This window comes from Cyprinodon tularosa, unplaced genomic scaffold (genome assembly GCF_016077235.1).
Source record: "Cyprinodon tularosa strain WSP-4 unplaced genomic scaffold, ASM1607723v1 ctg38, whole genome shotgun sequence".
NCBI classification, from domain to species: domain Eukaryota; kingdom Metazoa; phylum Chordata; class Actinopteri; order Cyprinodontiformes; family Cyprinodontidae; genus Cyprinodon; species Cyprinodon tularosa.
In genome coordinates this window covers 3431337-3449938 of record NW_024039096.1, presented here as the reverse complement: position 1 = coordinate 3449938, position 18602 = coordinate 3431337, and the positions used below count along the sequence as shown (strand labels likewise).

Below are 18602 nucleotides of genomic sequence, written 5' to 3'. Positions count from 1 at the left end.
CCTGGATTCAGGGAACCCTCCAGAGTCCTGGTCTGAAGCGATCATCACGGTTCTACACAAGGAGGGAAAAGATCCACTGCATTGTGCAAGTTACCGTCCGATTAGCCTTCTTTGCGTAGACTATAAAATACTGACATCAATTATATCCACTCGAATCCAAAAGTATATAAAAAAACTAATTAATCCAGATCAAACTGGGTTTATCCTGGGTCGACAGGGATCTAATAACGTAAGAAGAGCTCTAAATTTACAATCCTTGATGACAAAAGATCCCCAACCATCCATGCTTCTTAGTTTAGACGCCGAAAAAGCGTTCGACCGTGTTGATTGGCAATTTCTTAAACATACACTAATTGAGATGGGCTTTGGTGAAACATTCGTTAGTTGGGTTATGTTATTTTATAAAAATTCTAAATCCAGGGTTAGAGTTAATGGGTGTTGTTCAGAGTTTTTCAATGTGGAGCGAGGGGTGCGGCAGGGCGATTCCTTGTCCCCTATTTTGTTCGCCCTGAGTATCGAACCTTTGGCAGAGGCCATACGTCGAGACGATCACATACAAGGAATCAGGGATGGAGAGGGGGCAATTCATAAAATTGCCCTCTTCGCTGATGATATTTTATTATTTATAAGACACCCTCTTACTTCAGTCCCTAGACTCATGCATTGCTTAAAGGAATATGGTGACATATCTGGATACAAAATTAACCAAAGTAAATCAGAAGCATTAATGACGTCGGGACAACGGCCGGGCCAACTTAGTGATATTTTTCATTGGTCAGAGAAGGGTTTCAGGTATTTAGGGATAATTCTTACACCCAAACCTTCACAACTGTTCGATGCTAATTACAACAAATTGATAAAGAAAATCAAAATTGACCTGTCCAGATGGGAGGTCCTACCTTTGTCCCTATATGGCAGAGTGGAAACTGTTAGAATGAATCTGCTTCCTCGTCTTCTGTTCTTGTTCCAATCTTTGCCAGTAAGAGTCCCAGTTTCAACATTTAACATACTCAGCAAATTAATATCTCAATTTATTTGGCAACAAAAAAGACCAAGAATTAGACTTAAAACACTTCACTTACCCAAAAACAGGGGTGGTTTAGCTCTACCCAATTTAAAATGGTATTATTGGGCAGCGCAGTTATCAGCCATTGTGACTTGGATTGGAGGGGATGAGGAAGCAAAATGGCTTCAAATAGAACGGGGTGAAACTAAAGGTATACAATTATCTACTCTTCCCTTCCTAGATATCAGAACTGTTAATAAAATGAAAATTGGAAATGAATGGACCAAACACACTTTAAAAATATGGACAGAGGTTAAAAAGATGCTTAGAGATACAGGGTCAGTCTCCAGAGCTATGCCTATTGTGGGTAATATAGACTTTCCGCCTTCCACATGGGACCAAGGCTTTAAGAGATGGGCAGCTAAAGGTCTTAAAATATTAAACCAATTATTCTATGGGGCTGACTTAAAGTCCTTCACACAACTTCAGGAACAGTTTGATCTCCCTGCAAATGATTTATATAGATATCTGCAAATTAGGCACTACATTACTAGTCACAAGGAACGTAATAGACTTAATAGAAACCCAAATGATATAGAACAATATTTTATTACTATTGGAGAAAAGACCTTTCCAACCCGAAAACATGTCTCACATTTGTATAAAATTATCTCATCTAATAATTATCATAATACCTATAATGTAAAAGAAAACTGGGAATTAGAATCCAATTCTATAATAGAGGACGAACAATGGGACAAATTGTGCGAGGGCAGTCACAAAGGAACTAACAGCCAAATGTGGAGAGAATTCAGTTGGAAAATTTTAATAAGATTTTTTCGCACCCCATTTTTAATTTCTAGATTTGTCAAAAATCCTTCAGCGGCCCTATGTTGGAGACAATGTGGGAAGATTGGTGACCATACGCACATTCTGTGGGACTGTCCGGTTATCAGTCAGTACTGGAAGGGGATTAGAGATGAAATAGAGACAATTATAAACAGAGAAATACCTTCAAATGCTTTGTTTTATTTACTGAATATAATACCAGACTGTTTTAATGAAGACCAAAAGTATATTTTGCACATTTTACTATTGGTAGCTAAAAAAACTATAACGGCAAACTGGAGACAAGTTTCGTCACCATCTATAGCAGAGTGGAAGAATCGGGTAAAACAAATGTATATGATGGAAAAAATTACCGCTGGTTTACAACTCAAAGTGGACAAGTTCAATCAAAGATGGCATTTGGTGAAATTGTATTTGGGTGTGTGATTTTGGGCTCTAGTGATTCTAATGGATCGCAATCTGCTCCGTCATCGGTACTACTAAGGTATATAGTTGAATACGTGTGTGTATGTATACTCATAGGTGGGTATATATTATATATATAATTTTTTGCTGTTCGTTTACTGTATGTTGTATTTTTGGCCTGTGGGTAAGCACCCTGGAGGGGAGGGGGAGGGGTGTGGGTTTGTGTGTATGTATACGTGCAGTTCTCTCTTGTAAGGTATTCAAAGTCTCAGGTGACCTGGTTTATCGTGCTGCATTTATGTTGAAATATTGTATATGTGGCATCAGTATTTCTGTTATTGATTTAATTACTCTTGGCTCAGGGAATGTTCTTTTGTTGTGAAAAGTTTTAAAAAAAAAAAGTAAAAAAAAAAAAAAAAAAATTTTAACAAAAACTAAAGTGGAGCTGTGGCTCTTGGACACTGCAGGATGGGGAGCGGGGCACCGCCCAATCACAGACACTCTGCAGGAGAAACACAGGTAAGTGACCACGATCATCTGACAGAAGATGATTATCTGAGTTGGCCACTTACCTGGTTTAACAGTCCAGTCTTAGAATGTCCCCAAGAGCTGCAGTCCCAGAGGACATGCTGGTCAGGGTGAACTGAATATAACCAAGAGGAAACAGGTGAGAGGAATAAATTATAATTGAGGCAGGGAGGGAAAACAACAGGTGAAAAGAATGACTAATTAAGGAGAGCAAACAGGCCAGATCATGACAAGCTGTCAGAAGAAATTACAATCAGATATCAATTCAATTCAATTCAGTTTATTTATATAGCGCCAAATTCACAACACATGTCATCTCAAGGCACTTTACAGTTCAACATGAGTTCAATATGAGCATCAGTTAACAAGATAATAGATGTTAAATAAAGTTAGTAAGATTTAATTGTTTTCATTGGAAGAAAATTGCCTCTTCAGCTACAGAATATTTATAGTCAACCTTTTTTGCAATTTATAGATAAACCTTTCTAGAAAAAAACAAACTGGTTTGATCTGTTAGTCATCTGTCAGGAAGCAACTTAAAGACATGCAGATTCTTACAACTGGGGAACAAAGTGGGAGCACTTATAGAAGAAAAAAAAAAGAGAGTTTTTATTAGTTTAACTACTGAAACACTAACCTGACTCTGCCAGATGGATTTGCTCCGCATATCCATCTGGAAACCTTCCGTTGAAGTAATTTTGGGAAGGGGCGAAAATACCGTTTAGCTGATTGGCCTATGTTGGTGATAGACGGGCCAAGTAAACCAATCAAATCAACGAAGCATACGACGTACTAACAGAGCGACGACGAAGAGGAGCCAATTGATAGATCAAACTCTTGCCGAAACCAGTCGGCAGAAGAGCAAAAACATATTTTCCTCTGAGAAAAGCCTCCAGAGCAGTGTTTTGCTCTTCTTTCAGTGAAGAAATACTCTAGCCTGGGTGCCATTCCGAACTTAGTCCCACCCACAACGTTTGAGGTCGAGAAGTTCGGTCTGGCATTGCTCAACAGTAACGCGAGTATGCTCGCACAATATCTGGCGGGCCAATCAAATTGTCAGGGCGGGCTTTATACGATGATGGACAGATGATCAACAGTAACGTAATCAACCACGTCACCAAAGTGCGCTTGGGTGACAACAACAATGGCTGCCGCTGGAGAGTTGAGGTGTGTAGATTCTGCTATTAGGTCTGTTCTAGAAGATATCGGCAGCAAATTAATTTTAAAAGAGGAACAGAGAAACGCGATCAAGTCTCATCTTCTTATTCTAGGTGTGCAACTGCACGCTTTGATTTTTGTTGACAACAACTATGCGTCGCTTAACATACGTCACACACTCTGTTGCTCTTATTGGTTGTAGGTCTATCCAATTGAGTGCAGAGGCATTTTTTTCCTGGTTCGTTCGAAACACGCCCCATAATCACAGCTCTATGGAGCAGTATCAGACTGATATTCTGACTTGAATTGAGTAGGACTACGTCAGGCTAGAAATACTCTGTAATTCCGATAAAACTTGCTCGATAGCCACGCTAACGCTAGTTTCATCGGCTGAAGCCGCCATGTTCTTTAGACTGAACTGTCCCGCTTCTCGTTGCGTCACACCTCAACCCGCCTCAAAGCCAACGCTGATTGGACGTTCGTTTGGTGAACGGCTCCAAATTTTCTTTAACAGAAAGTAGCCAGACTGATCTGCGAGTGAAACCTTGAAAGCTTGCGAGATCAGGACGGTCTCACGAGGCTACTGAAACACCACTACCAAATAACCATATGAATATGCACATAGCAAGAGAAGACAAACTGATTTTTCTGGTGGTAGATAGTGGACCAAACACCAAACAATCATCCAGCTCTAGACAATTAATATAATATTTAAAAAATGCCATTGAATTAATGTGTTTTTGTGGTCTAATTCTAATGATTGAAATGCCAACATATTGAATCAATTAATGCTTTTTTTCTCTGTCTTTTCTTATCGTTCACCGGTTGTTGCTGTGATCACCCTTCCCTGGTTAACTGGTCATTGGTTATAGTGGCAGTAAGACCCCCGCCCCCGATTGAAAGAATGACTTTCAAAGACTGTAGAGATCTGTCAAAGCCCTAAATTGGGTGCATTCAATTTCAAAAGAGAATATGATGTGGACCAGCTGTCACAAATTATATTTGTTGCCATATCTACAGTCTTGTGCAGGGGGAGAAAGGTGTTGTTCGTGATGGATGTAAGCTTGGACAGCACCCTCCTTTCAGCCACTTCCTCCACCGAGTCCAGAGCGCAGCCCAGGATAGAAGTGGCCCTCCACACCAGCTTTTTCAGTCTCTTTCTGTCCTCCTCTGCGCTGCCTGGGGTTCAGCAGACTACAGCGTAAAGGAGGGATGATGCCACTACAGAATCTTACAAGGTTTTTAGTTTTTAATGAAGAAACCTGCAATGGTGTATTATGATGTAGCCATATCACAGGGTTCCCGCAGGTCCTTAAAAAGTCTTAAAAGGCATTGAATTCTTCAAAATACCACTAAGGCCTTAATTGGTATTAAAATGTCTTAAATCAGTCTTTCGTCTCTGCAACGCCTCCATTTATCACCAAATCAAACATACTAAGAAAACGATAAAATAGCTGCAAAAAAGACTTAGCACTGGTTATGTTGTAGCTTTAAAAATGATTTTTGTTCCCTGCTAAAACAAAGTTTGTGAATTCAGTTAAATAATTGTTCAAATATATCTGTCATTTGTGTGTTTTTAGCTTTCTTCCTGTATGGAACATACAGTGCAGTGGTTTATTTTAAAATAAACCTTTGGGTTAAGTTGTCGCAAGCAGGTTTTTCTTGTGCTTCTTGTTAATTTGGTCTTAAATTTTTATTTCAAGTGGCATTAAAAAGTCTTAAAAAGTCATGAATTTAACTTGCCTTATGCTGTAGGAACCCTGTATCAGCGGAAACTCACCGGTTAAAAACGAAACTTTTCTAATAGGCCTCACAAAGGCTTTAAAAAAGTTGAATATTTTAAAACAAATTATACAAAAATCAATACTGATTCCCTAATTTTCATTCAATTTAGAATCTACACAAATTTAGATCCATATTTAGACAATGGGTGAATCAATATTGATAAAATATCAGTTGGTTTTCATCACTTTTTGTGTAATTTAAATGTCAGGCTTCAACATGAATCTGACATTGAATCACTCATATTTAACCATCTGGTTATTAAACACTCTGTCACAATTGGGCTATGGTTAGTTGACCCAAACGCAGAGGCAGGGAGGCAGAGGTGAGTCTTTTGTGGATTTAATAATTAGTTTACAGAAAACAGAGGCCGGATATCCAAAAATCCAAAAATCAAAACATGAAAACTAGTCAAAATGTACCAGAAACCATGGAGACATCAGAGGAATCACAATCATAAGGAGGAAGGCTCAGAGAGAAGGAGTTGGACCATGTTTGACGAAGACCCAGCAAAGAGGAACTGAAGAGAGAGGGCTTTTTAAAGGAAACTGAGACAAAGAGAGGGCTAATGAGGAAACTGGGAGCAGGTGTGCAAAGAACAAGAGAGGGAAAGAGCTAGGGAAGAAGGAGAACACAAGAGGGCAGCAGAGAGCAACACATAGAAAGCTGGAAGACTGGAAATAACAACAAAATAATAATTAAACTACTAGAACTATAAAACAAGGAGAAAAGAAAACTAAACACTAGCACTAGAAAGCAATGAGTAAAGCAAGACTGGATACTCTAAAGAAAAAAACATAACAGAAACCCGACACACTCTTCAGCTCCTAAAACTGTAATAAAGTTTTAAAGTGGCTGAGAAACTCCTGACTAACTCCTAACTCCTGCAGCTTTACTTCTCTTTCTAGTGCAAAGCCGGGTTATATTCTGACCAGCCACATACCTCCTCAGGACTAATTAGTGGAAATGAACTCCAGCTGCAGTGACAGGTTACACAACCCAGATTACTACTCTGTGCTACAGGGGTTTGTTTGCACTCTTCCTGTGCCGTAAATTATTAAATAACTGACTGTAATCCATACAGAGCACTGGATTCTCAGACAGACAATAAGACACCTGATGCTGCATGAAGAAGTAAAATCCTGCTTTTGAAAAGAATTTAGATTTTTGAAAAATATCTAAAGCAAAAAAAGTATATCAACATGTGGTATTAAAAAATATTAATGTTAGTAACTTAAATGTTGCTGGAATTTAGTTTGTATGAATCAATTACCCCCATGTGAACTGAATAAGTTAGTTGTGTATCTTTTACTAATTAAATAAAAATTCATTATATCAATCATGAAATAAACAGAATATATAAAAAAGGCTACAAACTAAATCTAACTGAAGCCTAAAAATACCAATTTAATAAGATTCTGTCAAACATTTTAATTATGAAGCAAAAAAACAGAAACCTTGTGGTGGTCAATATTCTCATAATCCATTGGCATAGTGTTGCAGTAACCCATGGCAACTGCTTCTGTGTCAACAGAAATCTTGGACAGCTCCTGTGTTCAATGAAGGTGCAACGTTATTGGCTGACCGAATCAATGACTCACAAACTTCTTTATCTATTATGCATGTCAGTTCACCTTAACTGTGTTCTTAGATTCATTCTTAGGTATACACAGCTTGGTGCTAGCTGGTCTTTGTTAACAAGGGACAAATAATCTTCTGGGTAAGTCATTTTTTTGGTATTTGGATTTTAATTCAATGTTTTATTAAGATAAGACAGTTAATATCTCAGCATTTAAGATATATATACATTATATATCTCACTATTGAACTTTCTTCTTCGAAGACTATTGTTGGGATTAATAGTATTTGAATTCTTAAACTCTGTTTTTTTTTTTAGGCCTTTTTCAAAGTAAAAAAGGATTACTAACATATTAAAGAAAATCAAATTACAGTTTTACAGATAATATTAGACTTTTTTCCTCAAATCAGCTTCAAATTTCACTTTTCTGGACTAGTTAGTCCTCTTTGTCATGTTTTAAGTTTGTAATAATGTTATAAAACCCCAACCCTGATCTAAATTTCAATTAAATTAAATTCAGTTTATTTATATAGTGCGAAATTCACAACACATGTCATCTCAAGGCACTTTACCAGATCATACAGTCAAACTGATACAAAGTTTTCTATCTAAGGAAAACCAGTTGATTGCATCAACTCATTGACTCAAATACAATCCCTCACACTAAGCATGCTTGTAGCGACAGTAGAGAGGAAAAATTGCCATCTCCCAATTTCTCCAAATATTAATCTCGGACAGGTCTGTTTTTAGCTTGGTGTTTTTTCCTTAACTATTCATTTCCCATTGTTTATTACATGTTCAAACCTTAATAATATAAGCATTTCAAATTTTCACATAGTACTTGCCCTCCTACGTGTTTAAAAGGGAGTTACAGGATGTGTAAACTTATATATTCCTACTCAGTAATTTAACAAAATTAATCTAATTTAATTTCATAATTCATATTTTTCACTAATCTTAACCAACAAACCCTAAATATTTCATATGTTACGCTGAGATTACAGAAAGCAGGAAAAGTCTATAATAGGTCATGTCTGAAGGCAAATGGTTACAAATTAATCTTATTTTGGGGCAGCAGGCAAAAAGTGGATGAATTGAAATACCCATTACACCTTAGATTTTGTTGTTGAGAAATTAAAACATATCATTTTCCTTACACGTTTTCAATTATTTCCAAAAGGAGAAAGAAGTTTAATCGAAAATGGAGCTGCTTGGATCAACTCGGACTGCAACTTATGCACGGCCAAAAACCAGCCACTTCCTTCCTGCCATCTCCACTATGGCATCAAGCTACCGCAACCCTCAGCCACTCTTGGCGATGAATCCCAGTGCCAATATTTGGAGAACCAACAGCTATTACAAGAGCAGCAATGTTCTCCCTTTGACCTCCTCCACACAGCATAGTAATTTTGATCTGGTTCGAGCCAAAACCAATTTCTACCCCTCTAACAGGACCACACTAACTACCCGCTACACCCCTGATGATTGGTACAAGTCCAACCACATCAATTACAGGGAGTCAGAGTCGTCACGGAAGAGCGCTGAACGACTGAGGAGAGACACCATCAGGTTGATGCAGGATAAAGAGCAGCTGACCAGAAGAACGCAGGAAAACACCAGCAAGAATATTGGAGAAAGGCTAAATGATATTGTCTTCTGGAGGTCTGAGCTCAGCCATGAGATTGACAACATGGTGACAGAGATAGCGGCACTCAATGAAGTGAAAAGAAGGCTGGAGAGAGCCTTGGCAGAGACTGAGGGGCCCCTTCAGGTTAGAACGGGTTTAACTTTTTAACAATCGTCTTTTTTTAGACACATAATGTAAAAATGTGTACTTTAAGGTTTCGTCGTGGTTTTAGGTCAACTGGCAAATTGATCTAGGCTGAGGTGTTAGGTTGGCTGGAGGTTGGTTGAGGACCCAAATGCAGGGATGAGGGAGGCAAAGATGAGTTCTTGGAGGTTTAATTAAATCAAAAAGGCAACAGAAACAAAATCCAAGAACCAAAAACCAGGAGACGTCAGGGGAAAACACATGGAGGGCAGAGTAAGAACAAGAAACCAGCAAAGAGTCACTGAACAGAAGGTGTATATATGGGAGACAGAAACAATGGGATGACTAATGATCTGATAGGCAGGGATGGACTTAGGAAATTTGGGGCCTTAGGCAAAGACCAGCAGGGGGCCCTCTGAATTGAGATGATAACACATAAAACAGACCCATTATTCAGATACAGAAATTTTAATAGAATAGACATCCATTATTTGTTCTACATTTTGTCCCTTTCTTCTTGTCCCCTTTCTTGTTGTTTTCCTCTCTGACTTTTCATGCTGTCTCAAAAGGAAGGAACGATTGTTTCCAAGCACTAAGCTCACTTAGCTGATTGTTTCTTCCTGTCCTTCTTTTCACTGTAGACAAGCCATGATCTGCTTATCTTTTCTCCATTTTTCATTTGGATGAAATAATAGCTGCGTGAATCATGACAGCAGACAAGATAAAGGAGAGCAGGAGGCAGGGTTACCAATCTACTTGCTCTGGAGAGAAGAGTTCTCTGCTTTTATATGTTGTCGGCAAAGTCTCCGGTAGCAGAAAGAAGTCCCTAGATTTGGCACTAGGTTCTTTTTTGAAATAAATGTACAAGTGGGGTTTGAAAAGTCGCTAAATATAGCAACAAAAGAACTAAGTTGGTAAACCTGCTTTGCGCATCGTTGGTTTTCAAATGGTTTGCTGCTGTCTGTTTGGACCTTTGGATTTTTATCAAAAACATAATTGATGTGCACAAATAAGGAATGTTTGTATTAACCATACATCTAAACAGGGTTTTATGGAGCCCCCAGGAACTTGGAGCCCTTGGCAACTGCCTAGTATTGCCTAATGGTAAATCCTCCTCTGCTGATAGGGAGCAGGTGTAGACAGATGTAACCAGAAGGAGCAAAGGGAAACGAGCGTGACACAAGGGGGCAACAGAGAGCAACTAAAAAAATACAACACTGCTTAAATATAACACAAACTGATACATAACACAAACTGGAACTGAAAACTTAAAAAGAAACTTAAACAGAAGTCCACATAGGGCACAATTATGACAAAAGGTAATATTTGGTGTTTTGTGGAGTGACTTTGCTGTGAAAACCTTTGATTGGAACATTTTAGCAGGATAGTAGAGTGCTGGTGCTCATCAAGCTTAGTGTTGATGAGAACTACAGTAGCAGTAATCAGCAGTGCTACACTAGCAGTACACTAACTTTACACTAGCCGGGTAAAAGCCCAATGGCATGTATACCTTGAGAGATTAATAACACGTAGCTGGGACTTTTCTTTAAAGTTTCTCATACAGACTGAAACTAGACGACATCTTTGACCCAGATCCATCTATAAATTGGTGATGATTATTTTTCAATGGCAAGGACTTCATGAGGCTTTACAGCAGTTCTTCATCTGCTTGAGCATTTAGACACAACTTGTTTTAGTCTCTCTCATTCTGCCTATAGGTGGCTCAAGAGTGTTTGTACCACAGAGAGAAGCGGATGTCCATTGACCTGGTACACGACGATGTAGAAAAAGACCTAACAAAGGTAAACCAACAGCACCAATATCTTAGTTCTTAAACCAACTTATTGTTTGTAAAAAGTGTGAATTGACTCCCAACTAATAAAAGGAAGTGGAGGTTATAAGGTCATGTCAGGAGCGGATGAGGCGCCATCTGGAGAGAGCCACCGCTCAGCTGGCGTAAGCATTTAGATATAACAGTAAGCAGTAATTCTCATTATAAATTCAAGATTAAAACAACTGATTTCATCACTTGTGTGTTTTTCTTTCTTAGGTCAAATCGAGGTGCCCAACATGAGCTGGAAAAAGACTTGGGAGACAAAGTATCTGCTCAAAGGATTGATGATAAGTGTCACCATTTGCGGAACACATCAGACGGTATTGGCTTTTACAGAGGAATCGACAGAATAGATTACTCGTGAGTACAAACGTAAAGATGAAAGGTTATTCACATTAGATTGAGCAAAACCCAAAACTGGAATTTTATATGTATCGATCGATAAATTTTATTTCATTAGGCAGACTTTAAAGGCATACTATGCAACATTTTTCAGTTAATTATGTGTTCCAAAACGTTTTGGATGATTAAATGAGTCATTTCAGGTCAAACAAAGGTTTTCTCGGCCGCCCTGGTGGTCTGTAGGGGAAATACTGTACTTGCAATTGCAGGAGCCCTCGGCCCGCACCCACAGGCTCAGAAGTCTCGTGCATCGCGAGAGTCGGTCTTGCTTTACGGCGAGAACTTGGCTAACTACAATCTTTGTTATTTAGACACATGCATAACAAATAATGTATGAAAACATGCTAAATTTTCAAACTCATAAATTGGAACAAAATAGTCACTTACCGCAGTAGACATGGTGATTCGTTGCGTTCGCCTGTCTGCTAAGCTCAAAACAACCGCGCCTGGCTTGACGGAGAAACCATGAGAACAGCTGAGCATAATTACGACAGTACACTTTTACTTTCGCCCTGTGGGGGGAGCCTCACTGGAAAATCAACCCCGGTTGCATAGTGTACCTTTAACATTTACATTTCTTTCAGCTTTACCTTATTGTGAGAGTTACTTTAATTCAATAAATTAGACTTTGTCATTCTTTAAACTAAGCAGGAAGAAGTGTATACAAATCAGTTTAATAAAGGAATATATGAAATACATAATTATGACATGAATTAAAATTTTAGGTTACATAGTCATTTTAAAACACAAACATCCCGAGAACCTTTTTTAGAATAACACTTGATTAATTGCCTGTGCATGTTTTTTTCTCTTTCTTATTCTTCTCTATTGTCAGAAATTTCACATTTAACTTGCTTTTTTTATTCCAAATTATATATTTCCATACCCATATATGCCAGCTTTATCTTTTCCTGTCTACATCTAGCACATCATCACCAAAAGAAATTCCTTATTATGGCTAAAACACTACTTGGTAATTAAACTTTTTCTGTTTCTGATTCTGAAATCAGGAAGTTCTTTGATTCCCATCTACTGTTCACCTCCCTTTGTATTAAACCCAGAATGTTTGGGACACTGGAACTGCATCTAAAAATTGTGTTTAAATATATTCTTTTCTTCTTTTTCTACCTCTTGTTTATTTGTGTGTGTCAGGGTTTGTAGGGGTGTTTCTTGCCTTTTTATACCTGCCGTTTCTAGAAAAACTTTAAACACTCTTATTCAGTTTAACCACAGAAATCTGTTTGGTTTTAAATTCCAGCTAAGCCACGCTCTATCTGATGAAAACCAAAGGTTGGAATACCACCAGCCTCTAATGAGTGGTTATTTTAATATCATTATCAGACTAGGTGTTTTTTTTTTGTTTTTTCTGTATAGTTGTAGCCCACCTTAAGAAAAAAAGATCAATTTGGTCTGTTTATGTTCACTTCACTGTGTTCACTTTCCAAAAATGTTTGTTAAATAATTTTATTTGAAGGCAACTAATTGTTGCTGATACCTAAACATTGTACTTATGTGTGAATTTTGGTAACTCTATCTTTTACAGTACATTAATAACCATGTAATAACATGGTAATAACATAGCAAGTCACACAATATTACTTGGTAACAGGAAAAACTTTATTTGGTATTTACCCCAAAATTAGGGTTTATATGCAGGTAATTTCCTGCATGTAATTGTTAGAGTTGTATGTTACTATGTGTGAGGGACCAAACTTAAATAAGGACAAAAGGTGTTCAAAATTGGAAAAGGTGCTTTCATTTAAATGTGTAAAAATGGTTAACAAAGGCTCAAAAGCAATACAAAATAACTTAAATACAAAATAACATGAATCTAGGCCCAACTTAACTGAGGTCAACTAAGGATCCAACTCAAACAAAAAACTGACCTGCAAACAAAGAACTAAAGGCTGCTTAAAAAGGGATGGAGAAACCCAAGTCGACAAAATGAGGGAGGCACAACAACAGAAACAATAAGTGAATATTTAAGTGATAAACTAATTGAAAACAACTTTAAACAAGTCTCCCCCGTCAGTCTTTCAAAAATGGTATGCTCCAGGTTTTTCCTCCAGCTGGTTTGCATCAGCAGCACCTCAAACAAAAGAACAAGTGTAAATAAACCATTCAGACAGCCATAACTAAATTGTGCACCCATTAGAAAATACCTGTCTAAAATAACCAACTTAAACATAAATTGTAATATAATATAAAGCAAGATACTTGTTTATTACACAGTTTCTATTATTGGCCACCACCTACCAAACTCTTACAAAGTGAATTGTAACTTGTGATCAGGTAAATAAAGCATTATAAAACTGAACTAAAGTTACATATAAATAAGAGTCTAGTTAAGAAGATTGGCTTTCTATATTCTAGGTTTGGTTTTTCGTTATATGCCAAGTAATAAACTGCATTTTACTAGATAATAACAGACCAATTTATTGCTGTTGGTGAAATTACTAATTTACCTGTAATTATGGTTTGACATCTAAGAAGGCTGACTTTATTTTGTCTGCCTAAAATTTGAGGCACAGCATTTACCAAAATTCTCCCTAAAGGGTTTCTTGTTACCTAGTAATATAGTGCAACTTGCTGTATTATTACAATGTTATTATATGGTTATTGATGTACTGTAAAAAAGACAGCTGAATTTTAAGCTTAAAGTCAAACCTTCTAGGTTCGTCTTCTATTATACAAAATTTCATAGGTGTTTTATGGTTGTGATGTATATCCAATGTATATACATTTCCAATGTATTCAACTGCTAGTTGAAGGATCAACCAACCCCTTGACATCACCGCTTGAAGCATTGCAACATGGCGGCTTCCTTCCCAAAACGTAAAAAAAAAAAAGTTTCCTTTTATCTTGATATTTTTCACATTTGTAATATAATTAATGGTAGCAGCAAGACACAATCTAGTGACTTAAATTAGTTTGGTTAACAGTTTAATTTCCACTTTAAAAACACAAGCAATAGCTGGAATGTATTTATGCTTCTTTTTTCCTTCTTGCCAGAGTTTCTCTGCCGGACTCATGGTCAAAGTTTACAGACGACAACATCCTTCGCTCCCAGAGCGAGAGGGCGGCCTCTAACAAACTCAGGGATGAAATAGAAATCTTGCTAAGCACAACGTCCAATGAAATGTGGAACCAGTTCAACAGTGTCAATGTTGCCTTCACCAACCGCATCTCTGAAACAGCTGATACCAAGAACAACCTGCAGGCACACCTAGCTAAGGTCCTCTTCTACACGCCTCTATTTCAATATGTCATAAAGCTCTTCATGGAAGACAGATAAGTGGATAGGGATTTGTTTTCAAAGTTATGATTTTATTCTCATGTGAAGATTATCAGTTTATCAGTTATACATCTACATGTGTAAAGTCAGGAATAAAGATTAAATAAAATCTTCTCTCTTTAAATGTAATTATTATAAAGGAGCTGTTATGCCTTAACAATTATTGTTGATTTTCACAGAGAAACTTTGATTTCACGCATTGTATTACCTGCAAAACAGCATTAAAAAGTGGAACGTAAGGCCTGTAGGAAACGTCTGTCCTCTGCCAGAATATAGGAATGCCAAAACATTGCTCTGTTGGTGGTGGGATATTTAACACTGAGTCTTACTGACCTCTGAATAACAAGACCATTTTTTCCCAATAACAGCAGTTATAGAGAAGCTTATTTAGTTATTGTGTTTTAACCCTAAAAGGTAGCAGTGATATCAGACATAGTTTTCATTATAAACTGTTTTCTGTTCACCAAAAGAAGGGATTAATGCCATTAAATCATAATAAAATAATTTTAACAAAGCAGTTTGAAATAGAGAAGGTTGAAATGTTTAACTTTTTGCCTCTTTGCATATTCTCTAAATCCACACAGATGTTTCTATGTCTGATATCCTGTTTTAGATGTAACCTCTCATATGTTTGTGCTTTAATCAGACTTTGCAGGAGATGTTTCAGACCGAGCTGCTGATTGAGTCTCTAAAGAAAGCTCTAAGAGACAAAGAGAGCCCGTTAAAAGTAGCTCAAACCCGGCTGGAGGAGAGAACACGGAGGCCCAACATAGAGCTTTGCAGAGATAATCCACATCACAGGTGAAGGTTTAGCTGATTTTATCATCAAACTGTCCAGCAGATACATAAGTCCACAAAAAGTAAGGTATTCGATCTTTGACATAATAGTTTAAACCTGCTTTCTGATCTTTGATCTATTGGCGATAAAGGTATATTTAAATGTACATTCATAGGAGGAATGCCTGTTAGGTTAAACGTACCTTTTTTATTTATTTGTTTTTATTTTAGGCATATCTATTTTGACTTAAATCTAATTTTATTTTGATATACAGTGTTTAAGAACACTTTATATCTACAGTTGTGCTTGAAGGTTACATGCCCTCCCAGTAAAGAAAATGATAAATTGAGACTAGAAATGTAAATAACACAAAACTGAATATTAACTGGTAAAAAAAATAATTTATTTTGAATTTTTTATTATTTAAATAAAAAATAAAGAACAGAATTTCCTTGACAAATTAAAGTACCTCGCTCATGAACAGCGATCAATATACCTGTCAACAGGTGAAGATGTCAGACTGAAGATTCCCTCAACATTATAGATAACACCTGATTTCAGTGATTATTGCCTCAAAGTGTTGCATAACCAATGTTTTGTTGTTTAGTTGTTCTATTTATTAATATATGTATAGATCGATATATATATACGTATATCAGTATATATATATGTATATATATTTCAATATATCGATATATATATATCAATATCTCTTTTTTCTCTTTTTCGGATATATATCCGATTATTACTCGATGATTCGATAGTCAAAGGTTCCTTAAAGAAGACGTTTTGCAAAACTAAGGTGAAACTAAACATTTTCAACTTGAGGAGTTCTGGATAGAGCAGACTGACAGACAAAAAGGATTTTAATCTTAAATGCAAAATCTTTACATTTTTGTTTTATTTGGTATAATTGCTGCTCATGCTCTGTCAGCATGTTTTAGAGTCTCTATTATCTATATATAGATAAAATCTATCTCATGATTTCCATTTTGTTATCATTTTTGGTGGGTATGTAAACATTCAAGCACAACTGTATATATATATACAGTTTTTACCATCTTTTACCATCCCAAAACAGTTTCAAAACTGCAGTTTAATCCAGTATCAAAGTAGACAAACCGAATAATATTATAGTGTCCTTTAGACCCTGAACCAAAACGTCTCATCTGTTTACATCTGCTAGTATCCTCTTTGAGCTGATGTGCTGAATTAGGGTTTAGTTTTTTACAAAATAAATAAACATTCAACTACCTGTCTTTTTCTTTGCTTCTTCAGGCTTGTGGTTGAGGTAAGAGAGATTGAAGATACTATTCAGAAACTTCAGGAAAGACTGATGGAGGCAGAGAACACCCTGCAGACTCTTGCAAAGACAAAAGTGACCCTGGAGCACGATCTGTCCATCAAGGCCAACTCTCTGTTCCTGGATCAGGAGAAGTGCATGAGCATGCGGAAGACCTTTCCTAGCCTTCCTCGCCTGGTGGGGTACACTTAAATCAGACGTTTAAAAATCTGAATTTCAGAGGAACAGGATGCACATCCTCCATTCATGTCAAAACCAGATGATCAATTTTATAAATTGATTTATTTGACCAACAGGTTACTTATCGCTTCAAACATAAATTGATACTGTTTTAAACACATCTGGGTGTCTTTAAAACAGTTTACACTTAAGAGATAAATGATGTTAAAGATCCACCAGTAAAGTCTGTTTTGTTTTCTTGATGCATTTTTAGCGTTTTGGGGTTGACCTGTGCTTCTTTTTTTTTTTTTTACACAGTTTTCTTCTGTTTTGGCTTCATCTTTGTTTAAGAGATAATGATCTTGTGGAATTTGGATGAATGCTTTTGTAAACATGAGATTATGTTTAAAATGATTGTAAAACCTGAGAAGGATCAGCCTATTTATGCAATTACATCCTTATTATATATAAATATGAAATGCCGTTTTTTCTCTTTGCTGTTATTGTATCTGAAATTCAGCTCTGACAGAATGGGCAGCCATACGGAACCTACTGAAGGGAAAAAATAAATAAATGGAAAATGTATAAGGAGAAGAATGTCCTTTTGTTAGGATGGAAAAATGTTTAAAAATTTTTGATACAAACATCATATGGTGCAAAAACATGCATGTCAAATTCCCTTGACTGTACCATCCTGGCATAAATTTACGATGATGACAGCATCGTAATGTGGAAGTGCTTTTTTTATCAGCAGAGACAGGAAAACTAGCTACAATTAATAGGTGGATCCATGGAGTTTAGTACAGGATGGTGTTGAAAGAACAACCGTATAGGGCAACAAAAGATATCAGTGCGGATTGCCCTCTAGTAGGAGAAACACCCTGAACATGCAGCCATTATATGATATCGAACCACCCTACAGTAGTAATATTCATCATATTCTCATTATCAGTTCGTATGAAATCGTACGAAAAGTTATGCACAGTATTTTGTACATTTTTGACGTTTTTTCTCGAAAAAAATATCAGTGCGCATGCGCAGCCACACTGACGAAAAAAGCAGATCCGCGGATGGACGTAAAACTGGGACGGACAGTGCAATAATTACTTCATGATGTCTCTCACTAGGTTGCTTGCTGTTTTGTATGTTAGGGTTAATTGTATGTTAAATTTTATGTTATTGAATGGTGCGTAAGATGCACATGCGCACGGATATCTTGTCTCGAGGCAAGACGTAAAAAGACGACGAAATACGACGAAAAAAACCTCAAAAACGTACGAAATACTGTGCATAACTTTTCGTACGATGTCATACGAACTGATAATGAGAATACACTGTAATATTCTATATATCTTTATTGTGTTGCTTTAATGTATATGTGGCTTATGATTATGTTAATTAAATAAAAAAAACTCATTTAATATGTTTAAGTGTCTAACTTGTCGAATTTAACGAATCTAATCTAATATAAGTTGGGTTTTTTAGAAAACAATGGGCAGAGGTTACAATCTCTGATTGCAAAAAAGGGAAGTGTGAGATTTTATTATTTAAAGTGTGAGACTTGAGAAAAAGAAGTGACTCACTGTTTTGCAATACCTATTACAGAGTTATTTAGTTACTCACTTGAAGGACTAACTAAGCAAACAGCTTGTTAAACACACACCCAAGCTATATAAAGTCTCATTCTTCTCTTCGGTCCTGTTGTCAGATGGTTTCTGCTATCCTGATTCAGCCACAGTTTAGCCTGATTACA

General features: G+C 36.8%; 1 protein-coding gene across 4 annotated transcripts; it reads left to right on the top strand.

The window, feature by feature from the left end:
- The first annotated feature begins 2890 nt into the window (after positions 1–2890).
- Positions 2891–16927, top strand: tekt3 (tektin 3). 4 transcript variants are annotated; one of them, XM_038296898.1, is made up of 9 exons: positions 2891–2927; positions 7380–7448; positions 8488–9078; positions 10797–10880; positions 10964–11034; positions 11129–11272; positions 14327–14549; positions 15256–15410; positions 16666–16927. In XM_038296898.1, exons 3-9 carry the CDS (start codon positions 8509–8511, stop codon positions 16880–16882), a joined length of 1464 nt encoding a protein of 487 aa, XP_038152826.1. In that variant the 5' UTR covers positions 2891–2927; positions 7380–7448; positions 8488–8508; the 3' UTR covers positions 16883–16927. The 4 variants fall into 4 exon arrangements, with proteins under 4 accessions (XP_038152826.1, XP_038152829.1, XP_038152827.1 ...); XM_038296901.1 differs by lacking the exon at positions 7380–7448; XM_038296899.1 differs by lacking the exon at positions 2891–2927 and having other exon boundaries at positions 7112–7448.
- Positions 16928–18602: the final 1675 nt, after the last annotated feature.